Raw genomic sequence first — 19,919 nt, forward strand, 5'->3', positions numbered from 1 at the left:
AGAGTATAGTATTAGTTAATCTTAAAAATAATTTTTCATTGTCACTTGACCAAGCAATAGTTTTCCCATTTGTCATACGGAATCCAGTATTTTTGGTTTAAAAAATTGAGAAAGAATTCTCATTTGACTGTCAGAATTAATGGCGTCTTAAGCATAATATAATTTGTCGTGTTTATTTCAGGTGTATGGATGGCCTTGTACTATAAATGAGTTTACGTCCAGACAACAATGACTTCTTCATCAGTGGCGCTAGGACATATCCTAAAATGCGCATTTATTATTCCTTTTATCATTATCATCAATTTAAAACAGTCTTTTACAGAAGCGATGATTGCGCTAGTTTAATTTAAATGAAGCACCAAACATTAAACTGTATTGTTGAAGAAATGGTACATTATATTTTGCCTTTGTTATCTTTCTGTGTATCGTCAGCATTTTCGGATACAACTCTTTTACTCAACGACAAAGTTTTACAGGGCCAACCTCTGCCTCGTTTTTCCATCCTTTACAGAGCATGGAAAATATTTAACGAATATATTCCTGTAATTTTGTATAACTTAGAAAAATTTAAACTTAAATATTACGAGCAAAATTTTTCATCCTATGGTATCGCATAGAAATCTGATAAAGATGAGCATGGGAAAATGCTCATGGCTATATACAACATTTGCTATTCTGTCATGTTAACATCAAATCAGGGTAAAGCATAATAGTAAATACAAACTTTTAACGATTCTCGTACACTATTGCATCGTTGCCAATTTGCATAGATAATTTTAGAGAAATATGTTCCTGGAAGGTTAGAATTGAAAACCATGAATAAAACCCTTTCCGTTAATCATTACGCACATTCGTACTATTAAACGTTTTTATGACCGTTTATTGTGACAAGTGCAAAATATAACCACCTTTAGTAGTGAATTAGTTATTGTATTGACTCGTTAAGAGCTTGAACATATAAATTACCACCATTATATTTAAAAGACTCCAAATAATTCTCTATTGCTTTGAATAATCAAAATAAAATTCAGGTGGACAAATCCCTCCCTGGCAATTAAAACGTAGAAATTACGATGAGCGATAACTTGCATTAAAATTACAACCAATCTCATTTAATTTCTTTTTTAAGGTGAAAAATGTTATGGATCATATTCAGTGGAACTGATTTTCTAAATACGGAATCGATTAAATTATAAGATAAATAAACTGTCAGACTACAAGGATCAACTAATGGTAATGACGCCAAATATTAAACCACTATACAAGCTCAACTGAAATTACTTTAAATACTTATAAATTATAAAACGAAACACTATGAAAGGGAAATCTGCGTAAAGTGATTCGCTCAATTCTTTTAATGATCAGAAATCAATTTATCTCTCAATTGCTTGCAATAACTCTGTGTGTGCAATAAATATCTCTTCGGTGATTTACCGCCGTAACCCGAGCAAAAAGTTGAGTGCCGATTTATCTAAATAAAATTAAGGGCGCATGCGTATTACCTTAACAAATGGACGGCCGTTAAAACGAGCCGCCACCATTGGTGGAAGCCATCCCTATGACATATGGCTCCTTTTTAAAACTGGTTTTACTCCTCTTTTCTTTGTCTCGGGGTGAAAAATAGCATACGACCAAGAATAAAGAGTCTTTCATTTGACTTCCAGTAGTATATCCCAATAAAAAAATAACAATGACCCTCGGAATGTTGAATAATGTTTCAAAAATAGGTAAAATATTACCAGTATCATTAAAAAAAACTTGTGAGAAATCCATTTAATTTTACAAGGTTTTATTTGTTTACTTTCTTTACTGCGTAAAAGTACATTCGCCGAATTTCGGGGTTTTAAACTTTAATTTTCATATCTTCTATAGTTTTTGGTGGAATTGATTTATTATTATTTAAAATTCAAAAGTTTAAAGTAGATAGTTTATAAAAATTAATTTGGAAAATTATTTAAAGGGATGAAGTAAATATGATTGCCTTAAACTGCACGTGTCAATTCAAATACACCATTCCATCAAATTGTAGTTAAATGATGCAATTTTATTAGGTAATTCAAGGGTTGAACCAAATATAGTAATTCTCTCCTTCGGGGTCCCAAACTTCTAATAAAGAAGGCCATTGTAATTGCATTAATTAGTGAGTCGTAGATAATATATTTTTGATGAAGTTTTCTCGGGTCTTCCCGAGACTATATATGCTCGTGAAATAGGGGGTCGAAATGATGTCATTCAACTATACTGTTGGTGATACTAATCCAAATTTAAATTCAGTATGTGGTATGAAGACTTTGTGAGAATTCCTATCGAAGGGGATATGATTTAGAAAAGTACAAAATAGTCCGGCATAGCTCTTCTTTCCAAATTAACACATCCAAAAAGAAAAATTCACGGGACAATCCAATAAAATAAAACCCATACTATTTCTTTCATCATCGCCAAAAGTTTTCTAGTTATTTATATGACCAACGCTATCAAATTTCATTCCTGTCAGTTGCATCATACCGATTATGAAAATTCGATCTAGCGATTATCTAAATAATGAACCCTGTCTATTCATATCGAAGAAGGAAGAAGAATTCCTCAAAAGGAACGAGTCGGAATGCGTTATTATTTCCCATACTTCTAATATTCAGTAATTTGCTGTATTCCCGAAATATTTAATAAAATTTAAACTCATTCTAAATTACAATGTTAAGGAAGCATTTGATCTAAGAAAACTTTTCGTGTACGAAGAAATAACCTTGACGATAAGTTGTCTTCAGTACACGTTCGAAAACACTTTTCCTGTAAATAACCAAACAATAAATAAAGAGAACTCTTAGCTCACTGAATTACCTGTAGGCTAGCTTCGCTTTGCCGTATTAATGAGAGACCATAAAGATAGAGAAATTGCGGAGAGACCATGTATCCTTATAATGGAGATTTCACAATTTTCTTATCCATCCACATTTTTCAACACTAATAAGGTTTAATTTAAATGGATTACCTATGTTTAACCACTGTGTCTGATGCAGTTGCATGACATATTTAGGTCAGCGTTGGGTCATGTTGCCCATTTCAGTCAAACATATCGAAGAAAGTGTGAATAACACTTTGAACCAATCAAAGAAGTGCGTGCTATGCAAAATCTTTGTCAGACTCGTAGACCGAAAAAGTTTTGGCAGCGAGAAATCATTTATCCCCTAAACGGTACTTAATCACCTTAAGTGACCATAAAGATTCTAATTTGTGCGTCCAATCTTCTCACCTCGAAAGGAAGTGGAAATCTTCCAAAGTGGGAGCAGAAACGCCTAATATCCTCGCTGGTTTCCTTCATGAGTGCCCTGCTCTCCCCCACCTTACCCTTCGTAGCGTCACTTCTTGGCGATGAAACTGCCGAAATCCGTCCCCTGATTTACGCCTCCCTCCCCTACATCATCCTGCTTCATCTCTACCCCGAATATCCATAGTTCCACCCCAATCCCCGCCCCCTCTCCCTCCGAATACGCGCGTCTCTCTACCTCCATCCCTCTCGCCGCGTTTTCCCGCCCCATTTGACCCGCCAATGCTCCTTTAACGAGTGGGGTGCTTCACAGCGTGCGTTGGTTTTATGCTGGCGTGTTGCCGCACTTGCCAAACCGTTCCACGCCCACCACACCGCCGCTTCAGTAGCGTCGCCCCTCTTTCCATCCGCGGCAAACAACTCCATCACATTCCTCCAACCGGCACACAACTCCCCTGGAATAACCGAAGCATCTATCGATACATCAGGGTGTATAACATTTTCCAGCTATGTTCCTTAGTATAGCTTTTTCATAGATCCCTTATAATATGGTAATGCGGTTTTGTTGCGAATACTTTCTTTACAAGTTGAGGAACAGGCTTGGAAAGGTAATTCTTACAGTAGTATTTCCTGTCGTATTTCAGATGATTTGAGTTTTAGTAAACTCAAATAATAACCAAATGAATTGGAAAATTTTTAATGGACGGGTTGAGACTCGTCCGTAAGAGTATGGCGTACAGTGTTCAGTTCAGTTTTCGGCTATTTTAGTTCAGAATCACTGATTGGATTGCGTGAAATGAGTAATTCTTAAAATGTAAGCGTCTCACGGCAAAATATAAGAAATAAGTTGAGAAATCTTACTATATTATTCCTTTTATGGGAGAAGGAGCAATTTTAATGAGACAACAGCGAATGATGAGGGTTTGTGCGTATGGCTGAGTTAGGATGAGGATATGGGGGAAAATAAGTGGGCAGAGGAAAGAGCCCTGGCTGTAATGGCAAAAAAATGCTGACAAGAAGACTAATTGTTCAAACTCTTAAAAACTTGCCGCTGCTGCTTGTGAAGATCTCTCCTCACTACACTCGTATACTGTCAAAATTTTTCTTCGCAATTTCCAAATGCATTGTTTTATAGATTATAAAATCCACTGCATCGGTAAATTTGGCTATTTTTGGGTTCATTGTTAAATAAAAAAATAAAATCAAACTGCCAAAAAAATGTTATATTTAAAAAACGACAAATTGGAGTGTAGTTTACTCCTCAAAAAGGAGTGTAGTTGACTCCTAAAATTTTAGAGGCAAGATTATTTAATAGACATAGACATTTATGACGATTGAACTTAATATAACTTTTAAAAAGTATCCAAAAAATATTTCCCATTATGTTTTCAGACCTTTCTATGCAGATTATAACTTATAATCCATACTTAAAGTATACTTATAATATCCATAATATGTGCATTAGACATCCCATTATAAAGAATAACATTTGCAACTGCGAGTACCTCTAAAGTTATGTTTAGAGTATTTTTGGGCCAACATTTACCTATATTTTTGTTAAAAAAAAAGATGTAAAAGGAATTGGGAAGGCAATGCATTTATCTGTCCTTCTCGTTTATCAGGGACTTATATGTATGTGAGTATTCATCATTAGGTTATGATCCTTCTGTCACAGTTGCTAAATGATCGCAAGGTATATTTCATGTAAATGACCTGGAATATTTTGGGAGAAAGCAAGCATCGCAATCCATTACTTCAGCTATAATTTTCTCAATGCATCCAGATAATCCTGATCCAAAGTGCTTTAATAGTCATATCGAGCTATTTCACATGCATGGTGTATTTCTGAATGCTATCACTTTTGACCTACTACTCATGTCCGTAATTATTCGACCATAATTCAAATTGTAAACATTATTCAAGTAACAAAATGCCTAATGTCATCCAGTTGAGATAATCTAACGACCCTTCGGATTGAAATTCGCTAAATGTTATATAGAATTCTCCATTTCCGATGCATCTACATGTATGTGATTTATATATTGACCTTTGGCATGGAAATCACCACCCTGGCGTGCGACAACATTCGCACTTATGGCATATCATTCTGACATTTATAGTAGTCCGGTTATCACCTTAATGCATATAGAGAGGAGTCGCTGCATTGCATTCCTTGATGTGCAACCTGTCGGATGAATAAAATCATCTGGGAATTATTTTTTTTACGGAAGCCTGTGAGGAACAGTTCCAAGATTCACGCCTTTGGTTCTCGGTGAGCTCGACGTTCATATACATATCTAATGCACAAAAATATGGGTTGGGCAAGGCTGTTCAGTAGATTGCGGAGTGGGTGCAAGTGCTCAAATTTCAAACGGGTTAATCGAGGAAGTGGATTTTAATCGGGGGAACCTTTTGAAGGGACTGTAGTGGTAAGCAACTCAATTGATAAAGAAAACTGCTCTCCTGAGGAAATGAATTTAATTACTTGTGTGTGTAAGTCTACCAGGAAAGCGATACACGTGAGATGAGATATCGTTTGTCGGCTTATCGATGTTTTCCATCAGCATCGCCCACCCTCCCTCCACCAGCCCCTGATCTGCACGGTCTCCTTCTCCGCACCACCCCGAGTTGCGTCCTTCCCTCCACCCCTCAGCCACACCTCTCATCCATCCTCCATCCCTCCCTCCCTCCCCTCTCTCTCTCTCTCCCTCGTACTTCCACGCCGCAACTCCAATTTTAATGCCACATCGCCGCTCGCCTCCCCACACTCCTCCTCCCGCAAAACCCATTTGACGCCGCATCAATTACCCTCCACCCGCCCAACCCACTCACCCCTTCCACACCGTACACCTGGATCCTCTTATTCCCAGCGAAGTTAAAACCGCCGTGTTGCCCTGCGCAGCCAGTGGGGTGGGGGGATGTGGGAAGGTTAGGGGGAGGTCGACCGCCCTATACTCCTCCTCCCCTCCCCCTTGCCTCACCCCTTTCCCCGCCATCACTTCCCGCGTGTCGTCGGAATTACAGAGCGCGCGAAATAGTTCCCTTAGCTTCATTTTATTTTTTCCCATTGTGTTCCTCCACCCCCCTCCTCCGCCCCCTCCCGCCTTTCTCTCCCACTTCGGTGGTTCGCTCAGGGAAAGTGATTCCGATTAGCCCAAAGCTATCTATATACGGCAGTGCTCGGTGAGCGCGCCCTCGCCTCTCTGTGTGTATATTCTCGCAGCGGCGGAGGAGGAAAAAAAAAGAGATGTAAAGCATTGATTAAAGGGGTTATTAGAATTTATCATCGGTTTGAATCCGCGAGGGAAACGAGCTTTCCGCTTCGTCGAAAGTGGAGGCGTTGTAAATGAATGGGGATGCAAGTTTTGCGTTCGGGTAATGAGGCCGAAAAACGCCTTTAATTAAGGGGATGTCCTGCTGAATTTTCACCATCAAGCTTATGTTTTGAACCGGTGATATCTGTGTTAGTGTTTCACCCATCGAAAGTAATATATTTCAAATTAAATGAAAAAAATACAAGTGGTACCATTATACCATTTTAATATATCCAATATGATGGATTAGAACTTCCTACTAAGAATTAATGATGAATTTCAGAGAACTGCGTTCTTTGGCGCAGGGTATTGTTTAGCTCTATCATAAAAAACATTTGCATTATTTGATATCTCTGTAAAATTTCGTTGAAAAATAAAATTGTCATATTTTTTTTGAATGCCAAAATATCCTTTTGGCGATGTGATCGCAGGGCGTTTAACAAAAAGAGAGTCGAGTAATGAGTATTCATTAGTATTCATCTATTGACGTATGCGCTTATGAAAAGGGTGTAATTAAAAATGCAGTTCGTTTCTTACTTAATGATTAATGCCGAAATGAATTCTCCGATTTAATTTATTATTCATCGAATTACTCCCCCATGACTTACGATAGTCCAACTAATAATAGCTCACATTATCTAGTGCTGCTCCCGATAGCCAAACAATGGATGGCCTTCTGCCTCCTATAATCACATGTTGCGAACGATAATTTTGGCTGAATCCAAGTTCCGTTTTGGAACTTGTTAGCAACAGATTTGTGTATTTTATTTGGATATGGCCTAGTAACTTTTTCTTGTTTGCAAATGGCCGTAGCTTCGCTCGCCCTTGCAATCGTATTTGCTTAATTGATCGAAAGACTTATGATTCTTTATTATAGTAATTTCTGCATTTTAAGTCCCATAGTCTGCTGACGATTGAAAAATTTTGGCCTGTGTTACAGGAGCTTTAAATGTTACGGCTTAAATGTGTAGCAATATTTATAGCAACATTTGAATTCTGCATTCCCAGATTGGATAATAGCTTAGTCATTAATGCTATAAACCGGAGTTGCGCATTCTTGTCTCTGTGGCGTGCAGGTTCTTTACTTCGCTGATTGAGGTTAAACGTTGAGTTCATTCTTAACCAGTTATAGAGTCAATGATTGGACATCGCTAATGACCTGTACATGGCTGTAAACGAGGGATACTGTCCATAGTTGGTTCCCCTCTATCCTTCTTCCTCCCCTATTATTGTAATATGCTAGAAATATTTATGTAATGCATGTTCCTAACTAGTAATGACGAAAGTAAACGTCGACCAGCTCCTAAATTAGCTGATACTACTAATACCAACACATGCTTTGCTCGTCGTCATTAATTATTTATTATTTCCTTTGCGTCGTTTTGATTCTAATGAAGAGGAGGATAATATTCTTTATAGTTTGTTCTTAAAAAATTGAATTTTCACCCTGGAAAGAACCAAGGATATTATAATAAGTTTTAGCCCACCCATATAGCCAAGCTCATAGCACTTTAATGCTTAATTGGTAATTTATTGTAATCTATTTCGATTTCACATGTGTTTTATTTGAGGCAAAAATGTTTCCGTATGAATACGAAGATTCCAAGTTTTTAAAATGGTCAAAATCTTTAAATTTAACAAATACATTCAATATAATGCTTTGTATAAGTAATCAACATAATGCCTAATTTTAATATTGATATTTGTTATAAATTGTTTGATTGGACCCATGATTTTGGTAAATATAATGTTTTATAATCCTTATTTTTAATATTAACAAGGTTCAGTGTCTACTACGTTGCGTATTTAAATATGCCAAGGAAGGAGGAATGGATTTATAATGTATATAATCTTTATTGACATAAAAAGTAACTAACTAAACTAAGTAATTAACCAACTTGCAGTAACCACTTGCAGTAGAAAGAAAATCCTTTACTGTTATTTATAAGATAATTTTATTTCGTAATTTAACTTAAATATATGTACGTTAAAATAGCGCGGTGTTATTAATTTCCACGAATTCGTGAGAAGTTATTTTACATGTATTTACCGATATCGTGTAACTAATCAATTGCTTTCCTGGTATATTGTCTTATATTAAAATTTACTCCTACCCTTATAAAACTCACTACTGTGTGTATCTGTGTGCAATGCTCTTCGAGCAATTACATGGCTTGTTATTCCGTCGAAACCCATTAGTTAAGCAATCAGTCCATAATGTATTTACCTTTTCTAGTGCTATTTCTCATTGGCATTTAATATCCATCTCTAATGGCATTTACGACTTCTGTCCCATTATTGCGGTGATTGCAATCTACCGTAAGCGTTAATTGCTTTGAGAGTATCAAAGTCATGATATTTAGATGGCCAATTTAAATTTCCCGGTATGGAACGCATAAAGATCTTAACGATTTTTTTAACCTTTATGAAATATTTCTGTCTGCTATTCCTCGCGTGTGAGATAGTTTTTCGTTAATATTTCCCTTCCAGTTTTTTTTAAATATTATGGTATATATTGTCTGTAGTCATTGAAATATTCCAAAAAATATACGCTGAAAATCATAAGATAATTCTTTTCGTCTAATGTAATTCATTTGCCTTTAAGAATCAATAACGTCAAGTTCATAATAAGATTTGATTCAAAAGCTTGAAGTGTTATAATATCTTATCATTTGCCTTAAGTTCTTCCGTAGGGAGAGTGACTCATTACGATATCTTTCAAAATTACTTATTATGTGCTGTCGGAATTCTGAATAGAGAACTAATTTGTTCCCATAATATTAAACTCTAAGCTCTTCTTTTGTGAATATTTTCATTACACTCGAATAATATGCTAATGTAAGTAAGACAACCTAATGAACGGAGGAAATAGCATTTTGCCAACCAATCGTCTGGTCTATTGACTCAAATGCCGTTATGAATTCCTCAGACATTGCGTTTCCAAGATGTGTTACTAAAGGATCAATAACCAGGTCTCAAAGAAAATTATTAATCCTTCCCTCAAAATAAGTTCCATGTAGAATTTCTCATAACTATCTTAATTTAAATTTTTGCTTCAAACTTACAACACCATGGAGTCTTAAAACTGATTTCCCTATATATTTTTGCATCTTTGATCCGTTGAATAATTTTAAAATGTTGATTATTTCATCTGCCTCAGGGGTCCCTTCCATATTGATTTCACAATATTTGGCAGGCGAGATTAATCTTAATTAATCTTTTTCGCATGGAGAGCCTTGTAGCCGGTTTCGTTTCAATATATTGCTTTAAAATAGTTCACCTTCTGTAATGTTAGCGCCATGGGTTATTATTTTTGCTCCTAAATCGACGAGCAATCAATAAATATCAAGCTTTGGGAACTTTATGATTGGATGATTAAAGAGTATCTCTCTCTCTCTCTCGTTCTCTCCAGGAAGCTATTTTACTTCATGCTTCCTTCATAACTCAGTTAACGTTCTTCTGTCATGTATTCTTCAATAAACCATGAGTTGAAATTAGAATTTCTTTGCGCAAAGAAGAAGACAAGAAAGAGAAGAAACTTCCATCAGTAAATTCAAACCTCGAATTCCAATATTTAATGTAATCTATGGTAAACCTTCTTGAGTATTAAGACTAATGAATGAACAGCAAATAACTTTGAGATTTGGCCCACAGGGGGAATTGATGGCACTTAAGTGCATTTTTCAAAGTTATAATAACACTCAGTGGTATATTTTTAGTTTGTGTTCAATAGATTTTTAATATCAAGCTAGAAAATCTCTTTGAGTTTCCATAAAGAAGTGTTAGGTTTCGTGGGAGTTTCGGAATTCTTTTTGCACTATTTCCAATTTTTATTTTACTTTGCGTCAACGACTTATACTCGTATTAACCCTCTGGAATACTGCTGTTATGCATGACGCCCATGATAATTGCATAAACCTTTAATATTCTGAGCTTTCCATCGTGATGGATCAGATGTCACGACGGGCGACCCGCGTGGCAGGAAAGAAACGCACCTGCTCATAACTCAGGGGTGTACGCGTCGAATGGAAATAGTGTCGGTTAAGTATGCGCAAGGGGTTGTTAATAGTACGCTTGGCGGTGACGCAGAGGGCTCTCGACCATCGGAAGAGTGTTCTTTTTTAAGTCCATTCCTATTCTTCCGTTGCAGTGATCCGTCAAGATTACGAGGTTCAGGTGTACAGGACCCACGTGCTCCTCGGCAACGCTGCGGTGCTCCGCTGTGTCATCCCACCATTCGTCCGGGACTACGTGACGGTGACCGCTTGGCTGAGGGACGACGCGCTCATCCTCCCGGGGGCTTCGGACGGCGGACCGCCTTCTGTCCCGGGTGACTCTTCGCCCTCCAGCCCGTCCTCCGGAGGTGAGAGAATCGTGGGAGTAGTCCCGGCGTCAAACTCTGCCCTTTACCGCCTCTCTCCCTCTCCAAACACCCCCCTCCAACTCTAAGTTACCCTCCGGGCACCGCTGTCCGAGTCCCGGGGTAAAAAGGGCGATTTATCCCCAAGCCACGTGTGAAATAATGAATGGAACGCTTTTTGTGACCGTTGTCCTATTATTTTTTTATAGGGCTGCCCTCGTTTTTTTTCAGAAAGCACCTAAAAGAGAAATTTTTTTCTATAATTTCTTGGTGTGATAAAATCATGCATCTCTACTCACAACATGTGAATATGTTTTTGAGACTATTTTAATGACTAATTTTAATAATAAATTAGTAATATCTCTACGGAGGTCATGCTTTCGAGTTGTGATTTTCTATTTATTTGTTTTGATTTATTATAATTTTCCAGCTGGCTACGTATGAATTGGTAATTTGAAGGTAGTTATAAATCAGGAATAACCTTATATACATGTTACATTTTTTGTTGGAAGTTAAAAAATGTCTATCTCTTTCAATTCAAATAGTATGGATCGACTTACGGCCGAACGTTTGTGACAAAAATTGGTCTCCATTGAAATCGTTATATCACTAAACCAACGTACCGCGTGGTAATCATGTTAGCATATTCGGAAACACCAAAGCGTCCAATTTGCATGCTGTCCAACTCATCGTGCTCACGACGCTTCCCTCCCTCTCCGTGACGGGGTTGGGAGGAAAATGCAATATCTCTGGGATAGTGTCGCCGCGCTGCACGAAGTCTCTCTCGGCACCACGACTCCCTGCACTTGGTTCTAAAGCTTTCAGCTAGGTCCGCCCAAGTAAATATACGAAGAAACATGGTTTAAACATGATCATTTTAACTTTTGCTCTTTGAGCAGTTAAACATCTTTGACAAATTTTGCCCATAGAATTTGACAAAAAGACGCTTAGTGATTTTAAGTCTTAAAATAAGATAACTTGTCATAACAAACGCCTCTTTCCGGAACATTTGAGCCTGGTTAATTTCAAAAAATGAATGTGACTATTACAGGGCACAAATTATTTCCACAATTGCGTATACGATATAGCTAAGGTGATTTGTTTCAGCGGTAACACTATGCGCTTTTAGCAGTAAATAAGATATTAAAATAATGTTCGAATATAAATCTTTCACAAAGACAAAATGGGAACGTAGTAGTGTTCCTTGTTTCCTTTTCTTGCCCTTCTAATAAATACTACTCTTCGCAACAACCTCGAGCTCGGAAATCATATTCGACTTGCTCATTTCAACTCTACAAACCACAAGTTGTAGTCCTACGGTTCAAAAGATGGCTTGATAAGAACTGAACTTGTTGTAAATGTGGTAGTTCCGATATTTGAAAGGAGCGAGTCATATGATTTCAAAGCTTTCTTCGTCATATTCACCAACTTCTCTTTATCAATCCTTGATATTTTAGTTCTAAATGCTTCTCTACTCTTAGCTAATATAATACTTACTTCTTGGCTAATTTTCCAACCAGTAACTTCCCATCCCATCTCCTGTGAAATGCATTTTGACGTTAGATTATTGCTTGAGTCTATATTAGATCTATCCTATCGAAGGTTTTTATAATCGAATGCAGTCAGCCTTTGCAATACAGGAACCGTCTTTCAAAAATCCATGACTTCCCTCATGAATAGATGTTATAATCATGCATGGATCGATACGATATCATTGTTAGACTTCAGAAGAGTGATGATTCACTGCTGCTATCCGTTGTTAAAAGTCTAAGAGTGTAAGAGTGTAAATTACGTTGAAATCGCATCGTAACCATAGCTCAGAAATATTAGCGGAAAGTCTTTTTCGGAAATACTGTATAAGTTGTTGAGGTTAGTGTATGTAATTTTAAAAAAAACCTCTTTGCCCTAATAAACACTCTGTAATGCGTAGTTTGATGGGCTATACGTGTACAATAATTTTTTTAATGCTAAAGTCTATCCCCTTTCTTTGAACCGCAAAATAACATACGTTGTCACCTTTTTAAGTCTGCATAATTTTCCAGTTGCGGCAATACGAAACAATTAAAAGGAAAAAGATGCCCTGCGCGCACTATGTCTCTGCAGCGAGAATAAAAAAAGAAACCCTAGCTACTGTGGAGCAATTTGTGTCCCGTGTGTCTCCACGTGAGCAAAGTTGAAATTAACCTTGCCGTGAGTACCTCGTAAAATGGAATATTTTCCCCTTTCCCTTGTTTTTTCCGCCTTTTACTGCGATCTGTGTTTCCGTTTAAGCGTCGACTCCATAAAACCCCACTTTTCCTCACGAATTTTACGACCTGATTTATCCCCCACTCTTTCTCTCTTAAAACTCTTCAAAAAACCCTTTACTCGCTTCTTCGCCTTATTTTTGAAGGAATGAAAGCATTCCTTATGGCGAAATATTGTTCACGTCCCAACCCCAATTTTCATTCATTTTTTTCTAAAAAAAAAACGTAATCGTCTCAGTCACGTTTGTTCCTTAAAAAAAAAGCACTTGAGAGCACTACCGCAGTCGAGGTAATAAGATCAGTAAATTGCAGGGTTTATGCGTACAGAGCATGCTTGTTTTCATTTTATTGGTCGTTTTTCTGGGAGTAAATGCAGCCTTTCAGTGCATTTAAACTCTTAAAATAGTGCTTAAACTCACCATCTTCCGCTACTTATTGACTGTCAGAATGAAATATAAAATCTTATGTGTTTTCTCATCTGCTAATTCAAGAGAACTACAACCTCTTTACTGATAAGGTCAGCTGATCCGCTTTCATTTTCTTTGATCCAAGGGAAATATCATTCGGTCAAACATTGAAATGGGCTATGAGATAAAATATCTTTAAACCACTCAAAGTGAGATATCGAATTATGGCTGTTTTTTCAATATTTTTATTTTTATTTTCCAAGTTATCTCGATCAGTGCTTTACAAAATGTGATCCGAGGGCCTTTACTGATTCATGGACAGTTCGCAAGGGAATAAATAGGAAAAATGCATGATATCAGTAACTTTCGATCTTTCTTTTCCTTTCCCAAAAAGAAAATATTATGCTATGTTATTTGAATTTTCCGATAAAATTATCTTCTTCTCTCGGTTAAAAAATAAAAATACCTTAGTTGGCAAAAAAACTCCGATCACCGGGACTGGAGGACAATATTGGCATCCCAGGTGCACCTGAAGGCTTAAGTGTCACAAATCTGGATATTGATTCTCCCTATTTTAGTTCTCTGCTCCATTTCTTATTTTCTATACTCCAGTTCTTATTGCGATTTTTATTGCATCCAGAATAAAGGGAATATTATATGTATACAGCCATACGCAGTGTATCACCCAGAATATCTGTTTTCTATATTTCTAATGTGGGAGAGGAAAATGTGAAAAACATCACTATTTTTGTACAATTCCTAATTCCTACATATATTCCAATATTCAATTGGCAACTTTAATCCCCATGACTAACACAAGCGCGTATTGTTAAATTCTGTTCACTAAAATGTATGTTATTTTCTCATGAAGTATTATTCAATATGAAATACGAAGCACCGCATATTATTCAATAAATATAACCTTTCATCCTCCTCTTTCAACATGCACTGTGTTTGCACAAAATTATTTTTAAAAAGTCTTTTTTTTCTCCGCTGGAATTCATGAATGATAACGGAGGTTTCGTGATTTATGCTTCCCGTCCGATTAAATTAATTTATCGAATTTACGCATGAATCTAGATTCCATGAATTATTTTATTTAAGTCCGAGAATATTTTCACTATTAAGACAAGTCATATTACGAGTAAAATTATTACAGAAATATTTTTGAATTTCATACTTTTCTCCACATAAGTGATTGCAATGGAATAGTAATTTTTTCTTTTAAGTAAATTCACCGCATAATATAGTAATACACCGATGTGATCAAATGACCATAATTACAAGAAAGAACGTAACGTTAACTTAAAAGCATCTCGTTTCATCAATCCGTTGATTCCTTTTTGGCAGCTCTCCAAACTACCGTGCTCCCTGCCAGTCTTTGTATTCCCACATGGTTTCTTGTGATGCTGTGAGTTATTCCATCACCTGCTTACGCTAATATTTTCTGTGCTTTATTCAATAATTCTATACTTCTGTATTTCCTTGACTTTTAGTCCTTAGTAAGTGATTACTCAAGAACATCCTCGGGAAGTGTCGCTCATTTTGTTATCGATAGAACTCTTCAATCTATCGAGTATTTCATTCCGTTCTCTATCTATTTTATTTTCATCTATCTTCTGCAGCATATTATTTCTATCGGTTTATATTCGTTCCATTGCTCATATCGTTTATTCCTTCATATCAATAGAAAGATCGGATCCCACATTTAAGTTTTATTGAATTGTTCTTTATGTCTATGCTAACACCATTTATCTTTCGTATTTGTCTCTATTATTTGAATAAATGTTTTGCCATTTTTGTCCTACCTCTAGTCCTCACCGCTAGTGATCTTCATTTCTAAAAAGCATAGGTCCTCCACTCGTTTCAGCTTGCCATTCCCTAGTCATATTTTAATACATGTAGTCTTCCCTACTTCCACTGCAGGCCATGCTCTTAGTTTTAATCATGTTTACCTTGAGACTCTACTTTTTCATCCCCTTCTCAATAGGTAACCGTTTTGTGGTGACCTCGGGATCAGGGGACCTCGTCATTCGAGGTGCCCGGCCGGAGGACGGCGCGCCCCGCTACAGCTGCGTCACGCGGCACATGCTCACCGGCGAACGGAAGACCAGCCTTCCCGCAATACTGACTGTCACCGGTGAGTAACTATTCGGAAGATGGCCATGGAATCTTAACGATGCTACTAGCAGATGAGCGATGTGAGAACTAAGATGTCTATTGCAGAGATCGCAGCCCCAGGTGTTTACTGTTGAAAATGGCGACAAAGGCAAAGCTATGCGTGGCTCATTTGTTTGTTATTCCTTACTTTACCGTAATTATTCATTAAGGATTAGATATTTTTCGAAAGACATATTTGTCTCTTTTACTGATTTTAGTTCCACCCATGGTAATGACTAATTACACATGTTAGCACTCCGACGTGACCGAGGCATCTTGCACGTTTTCCTTTAGGATGAAACTGTAGGTTGCCCGATAACAATGTAGGAAAACTTGGTCGCTTGAAGATTATATTGGTATTTTTTTCCACTAAATCGTAGGTATTTCCTTACCACACTAGTCATAAATTACCTTTGGATGTTTTCGATAAAGCACAAGTATAAACAAATGAAATCTTTGGAATCCATACCAACGTATCAAAATATGCTTCAAGGTCAAACTAAACGGTTCGTTTATTGTTAGTTAATTTTCACGCATTTTAGTATTTCAAATTTTTTTTCCATTTTGAGCTAGTGTTCTCAGAATTTGAAGCGGATGTGAAAGATTATTATAACTTAAATTTTTTGGATGCATTTTGTTCATTTTCTCTATTCAATTTTACTCCTCTCATAGTTGTATGCGCAGATGTTCTGCGAAACTTTTTTTCTCTCATTGGTAAAAATTGTATAATTTAAATACTAATCGTTCTAAAAAACGACTTATATGGGTCGCCATACATTTAATAGTTTGATTTAGAGGGAATTAAAGAAGAATTTAAGCTTAATATATTTTCAATGGCACCCTTGTCCCTAGATCTGAGACTTTTTTGCCGATTCAGAGACTAGTCATTATTCTGTTTTATATTTAACTTCTAACTTGTAAAATTAATACAAAGTACGAAAAAAAAATTTGGAGATAATCGGATCTACAAAATTTCTTTTATAACCTCAATGGCATTGACAAAGTACTCTTTGGTATTTCGGTTTCATGATATTCAAAAATTTTGATTTTTCCAATCTGCAGACTAAGATCCTTCACCAGTAACACTTATAAAATGAATTTTAGCGATGACACTACTTATAACATTTAAATTATATATATATATATATATATATATATATATATATATATATATATATATATATATATTTCCTTTTATTCTGGAGTTCATAGATGGAGAATCTGGAGGAAGATCAATCTCACAGGTTTCTAATTCGATTCCACAGCGCTTCTCCCAACGTGACGATTCGCGAGTCACCGAGCAATGTAAGAAAACATACTTTGCACGTAAATCAGAAGTTTGCGTTGCTACAAGGTGGTTAGTAGGGACTTGTTCTTTTTAGACGTGGGAATGTGGGGCCGATTCTGATTTATCTTCCAACTTCTCAGTTTTCCTTCACCGGTCTTCCGTATTTTCATTTGACAGAGCCATCTGGAAGCATGCCGCCGAGGTTGACGGGGCGCCTGCTGACAACTGTCACCGTTGAATCCGGCAGCGACGTTCACTTGAACTGCGCCGCTCAAGGGAATCCACCGCCAACTTTCACGTAAGTAAGCTAAATTAGTCCTCTGAATTCAAACATGATTGTAAGGTAGGAAACGTTCGCTTGGAAATAAATTCCTCCACGAGCGAGCTTCGTTCAACAAGTTGAATTCAACCTGTTCCCAAAGTTTGAAAAGATGAGTTCGAAAGTTTACAAGTAAAGGGTTGTATCTTACGAACATATTCTATCATGAGCATTTTCAAATACGAGTACAATATTTGTATACGTAGAGACGTCTCTTTCACATTGTCGTCACAGCAATCGTATTTCGCCATGAGAAGGTGAACTTCCATTGCCGGATTCCGACATATAGGAATGATCGTTTCAAATGGTATCCATTTTTGTCGTTTTTCCTCTAAGGGTCCTTCTAAAGGTTATGAGGCGTGAAATTCACCAACAATGATAAAAGATGTCACCCAGAGATTTCTAATTTCATTGTCTTTACATGCTAATGAAGAGGAAGTAATATTTACAGCAATGGATTTGGTTATTCCCGATTTATTTGCAGTGTTCTTACTTTTCGCGTGTTGATGAATATTTAGTGATTTTATGTGAAAAATCATCATTCCCAGCAGTCGGACGGTTTTCTGCAGCGTGCTTGACTGAATACTGTGACGTTAGTTTTAATTTTGATTTCTGAGTGATATTTTTTTTGTTCTTGTATCTAACAGAGTTTGATGTGAAATTTCCAGTTGGCAGGTTTATATTATTTAGCGCTTGTTTCTACAGCCATGCAAGTTAACAAAGTGGCAAATACATATTTTGGAGAGTGGATCGAGTTGCGTGCGTGTGCGTGTGTGTGTGTACGGGTGTGCGTGTGCGTGCCGCTATGCAACGATGTGGGACCTCTGAACGAGAAGCACGATGTGGAGTGGAAACATTTTTATTTTCTTCCCTGCTTTACATGCAAGCCGTATTCAAAGCAATTGTTGCCCCGGGCAATCATTAACATACTAATCGGGCAGCTCGTGGAAGCAGATGATGCGACACTCAAATTGCAGTGGGCAGACTTCCGATCATGCGTCACCACGATACTAGAACGTGACACAGTTTTCCCAACTTTCTTTTTACTCTTTATTAGAAAATGCAGCAGGCAGGAAACAGCTTCGGAATTACACCGAGCTGAATTTATGCATGATTATTTACACATTTTTGAGTTTCAAACATTTTTCATCATAAAATAATCCTTGTTTTAAGAGATTAAATTAACCAATGCAACCTATTGTGAAGAGGCCTGACTGGTTTTAGAAGACGTTTGCAGCTCTGTTTGTAATCATTCCGGTGATGCATCTACATCTACTTAATACCCCGCAAGCCGCCGTAAGGGCGTGTGGGGGAAGGTGTTAGGAAACCACCCGTAATTAAGAAAGAAAAAAACCGCATGCAAAAGCAACAAATTTATAATATCCGCAAACAAATCATGCTATATATTCATGCAAGAACACTTAAACCCAACTCATATGCAAACATAAAAACTATCAACTAACATACACATGCACCTACAAATATACCCGATATTTTTGCAACTTTTAATTTTGTTCCGACCTGTAATTTCAATGTTTTCAATATTTCTAAAGGGACTTCGGTTTCTCAGTGTTATGATTTCTGATTGCTCGAGGAAAGAATGAGTATTTGTATCTATCTGTTCTGGAATCTATCTTCCTTTTTTTTATCTTTGTGGTCTGATCTACCTAAGTGGTGTGGGGCCATTATAATTCCTCCAGTGTCATCGTTAAACTCGTTTTTACTGAAAGACTAAGTCTCTCTTGCTCTCATCGTACTTCAAGTGGCTCCCAGCCTAAATCCCCTAAGAGGCCTGTCACACTTGTGTTCTTGTTCTTATCATAACAATTTTTTACGAATCTGGTGGATTTTCTCTTGACTTTATCTAATTCATTTTGCCAAATTGTCTGCTAAGGATCCCAAATACTTGCGGCATATTCCAAATGAGGTCTAACTAGAGCGAAATAACACTCTATTTAACTTTTTCATTACATTTCCCCACCATCCGTTTAATGAATCCGTGTTTGTTTGAAGCGTATCCGCATATTGTCCTGATATGTGCTCCCCGTGAAAGGCGTGGTGTTAGAAGTACCCCCCAAGACTTAGATACTTACTGCTTCGTTGTTGACAGCATAATTTAATGACATTCATTTCGTGACAATTCATGAAAAGTCAATGCAATCAATCCATTATCCTGGAATCGAGATACAAATAAAAATGTATGAAGAAGATAAAATGAGATTTTTGCAAGTCGTACGGAATTGTGTGTTAGAAAACAATATGTATTAGAATTCAAAAGTTTACGTGAGATAACTTTCCGTCATTTTTTCACTCAGTATGGTTAACTTTTTTTCATTAATAATAATAAAAATTAGCCAGAGATAAAATTTTTATTGTTTCCTAAAGGCAATATGGTTTAGTGTTTCGTTGTATAATTTGTATATACCGCAGAAAGCCATTTAATAATGTTTAAATGTTTTGAATAATATATTTTTTACAACACCAAATATTTCGGAACTGTTTACGAGGGCGCGCAGAGATTTTGTAATCATCGCCAGTTGGTTTTTGACCTCAAGGCGGA

General features: G+C 36.9%; 1 protein-coding gene across 1 annotated transcript in view; it reads left to right on the forward strand.

Annotated features, from left to right (window-relative positions):
- The window catches only part of Dscam3 (Down syndrome cell adhesion molecule 3), an 819,144-nt gene that overhangs the window by 614,360 nt on the left and 184,865 nt on the right, over positions 1-19,919 (forward strand). Inside the window, exons 5-7 of the mRNA XM_071596808.1 lie at positions 10,730-10,942; positions 15,583-15,732; positions 17,218-17,338. Of these exons, the coding sequence (XP_071452909.1) occupies positions 10,730-10,942; positions 15,583-15,732; positions 17,218-17,338 (484 nt within the window). The remainder of the gene's footprint in view (positions 1-10,729; positions 10,943-15,582; positions 15,733-17,217; positions 17,339-19,919) is intronic.

The sequence above is a fragment of the Hetaerina americana genome, unplaced genomic scaffold (assembly GCF_022747635.1).
Source record: "Hetaerina americana unplaced genomic scaffold, ioHetAmer1.1.p SCAF_8, whole genome shotgun sequence".
In the NCBI taxonomy this organism is placed as follows: Eukaryota; Metazoa; Arthropoda; class Insecta; order Odonata; family Calopterygidae; genus Hetaerina; species Hetaerina americana.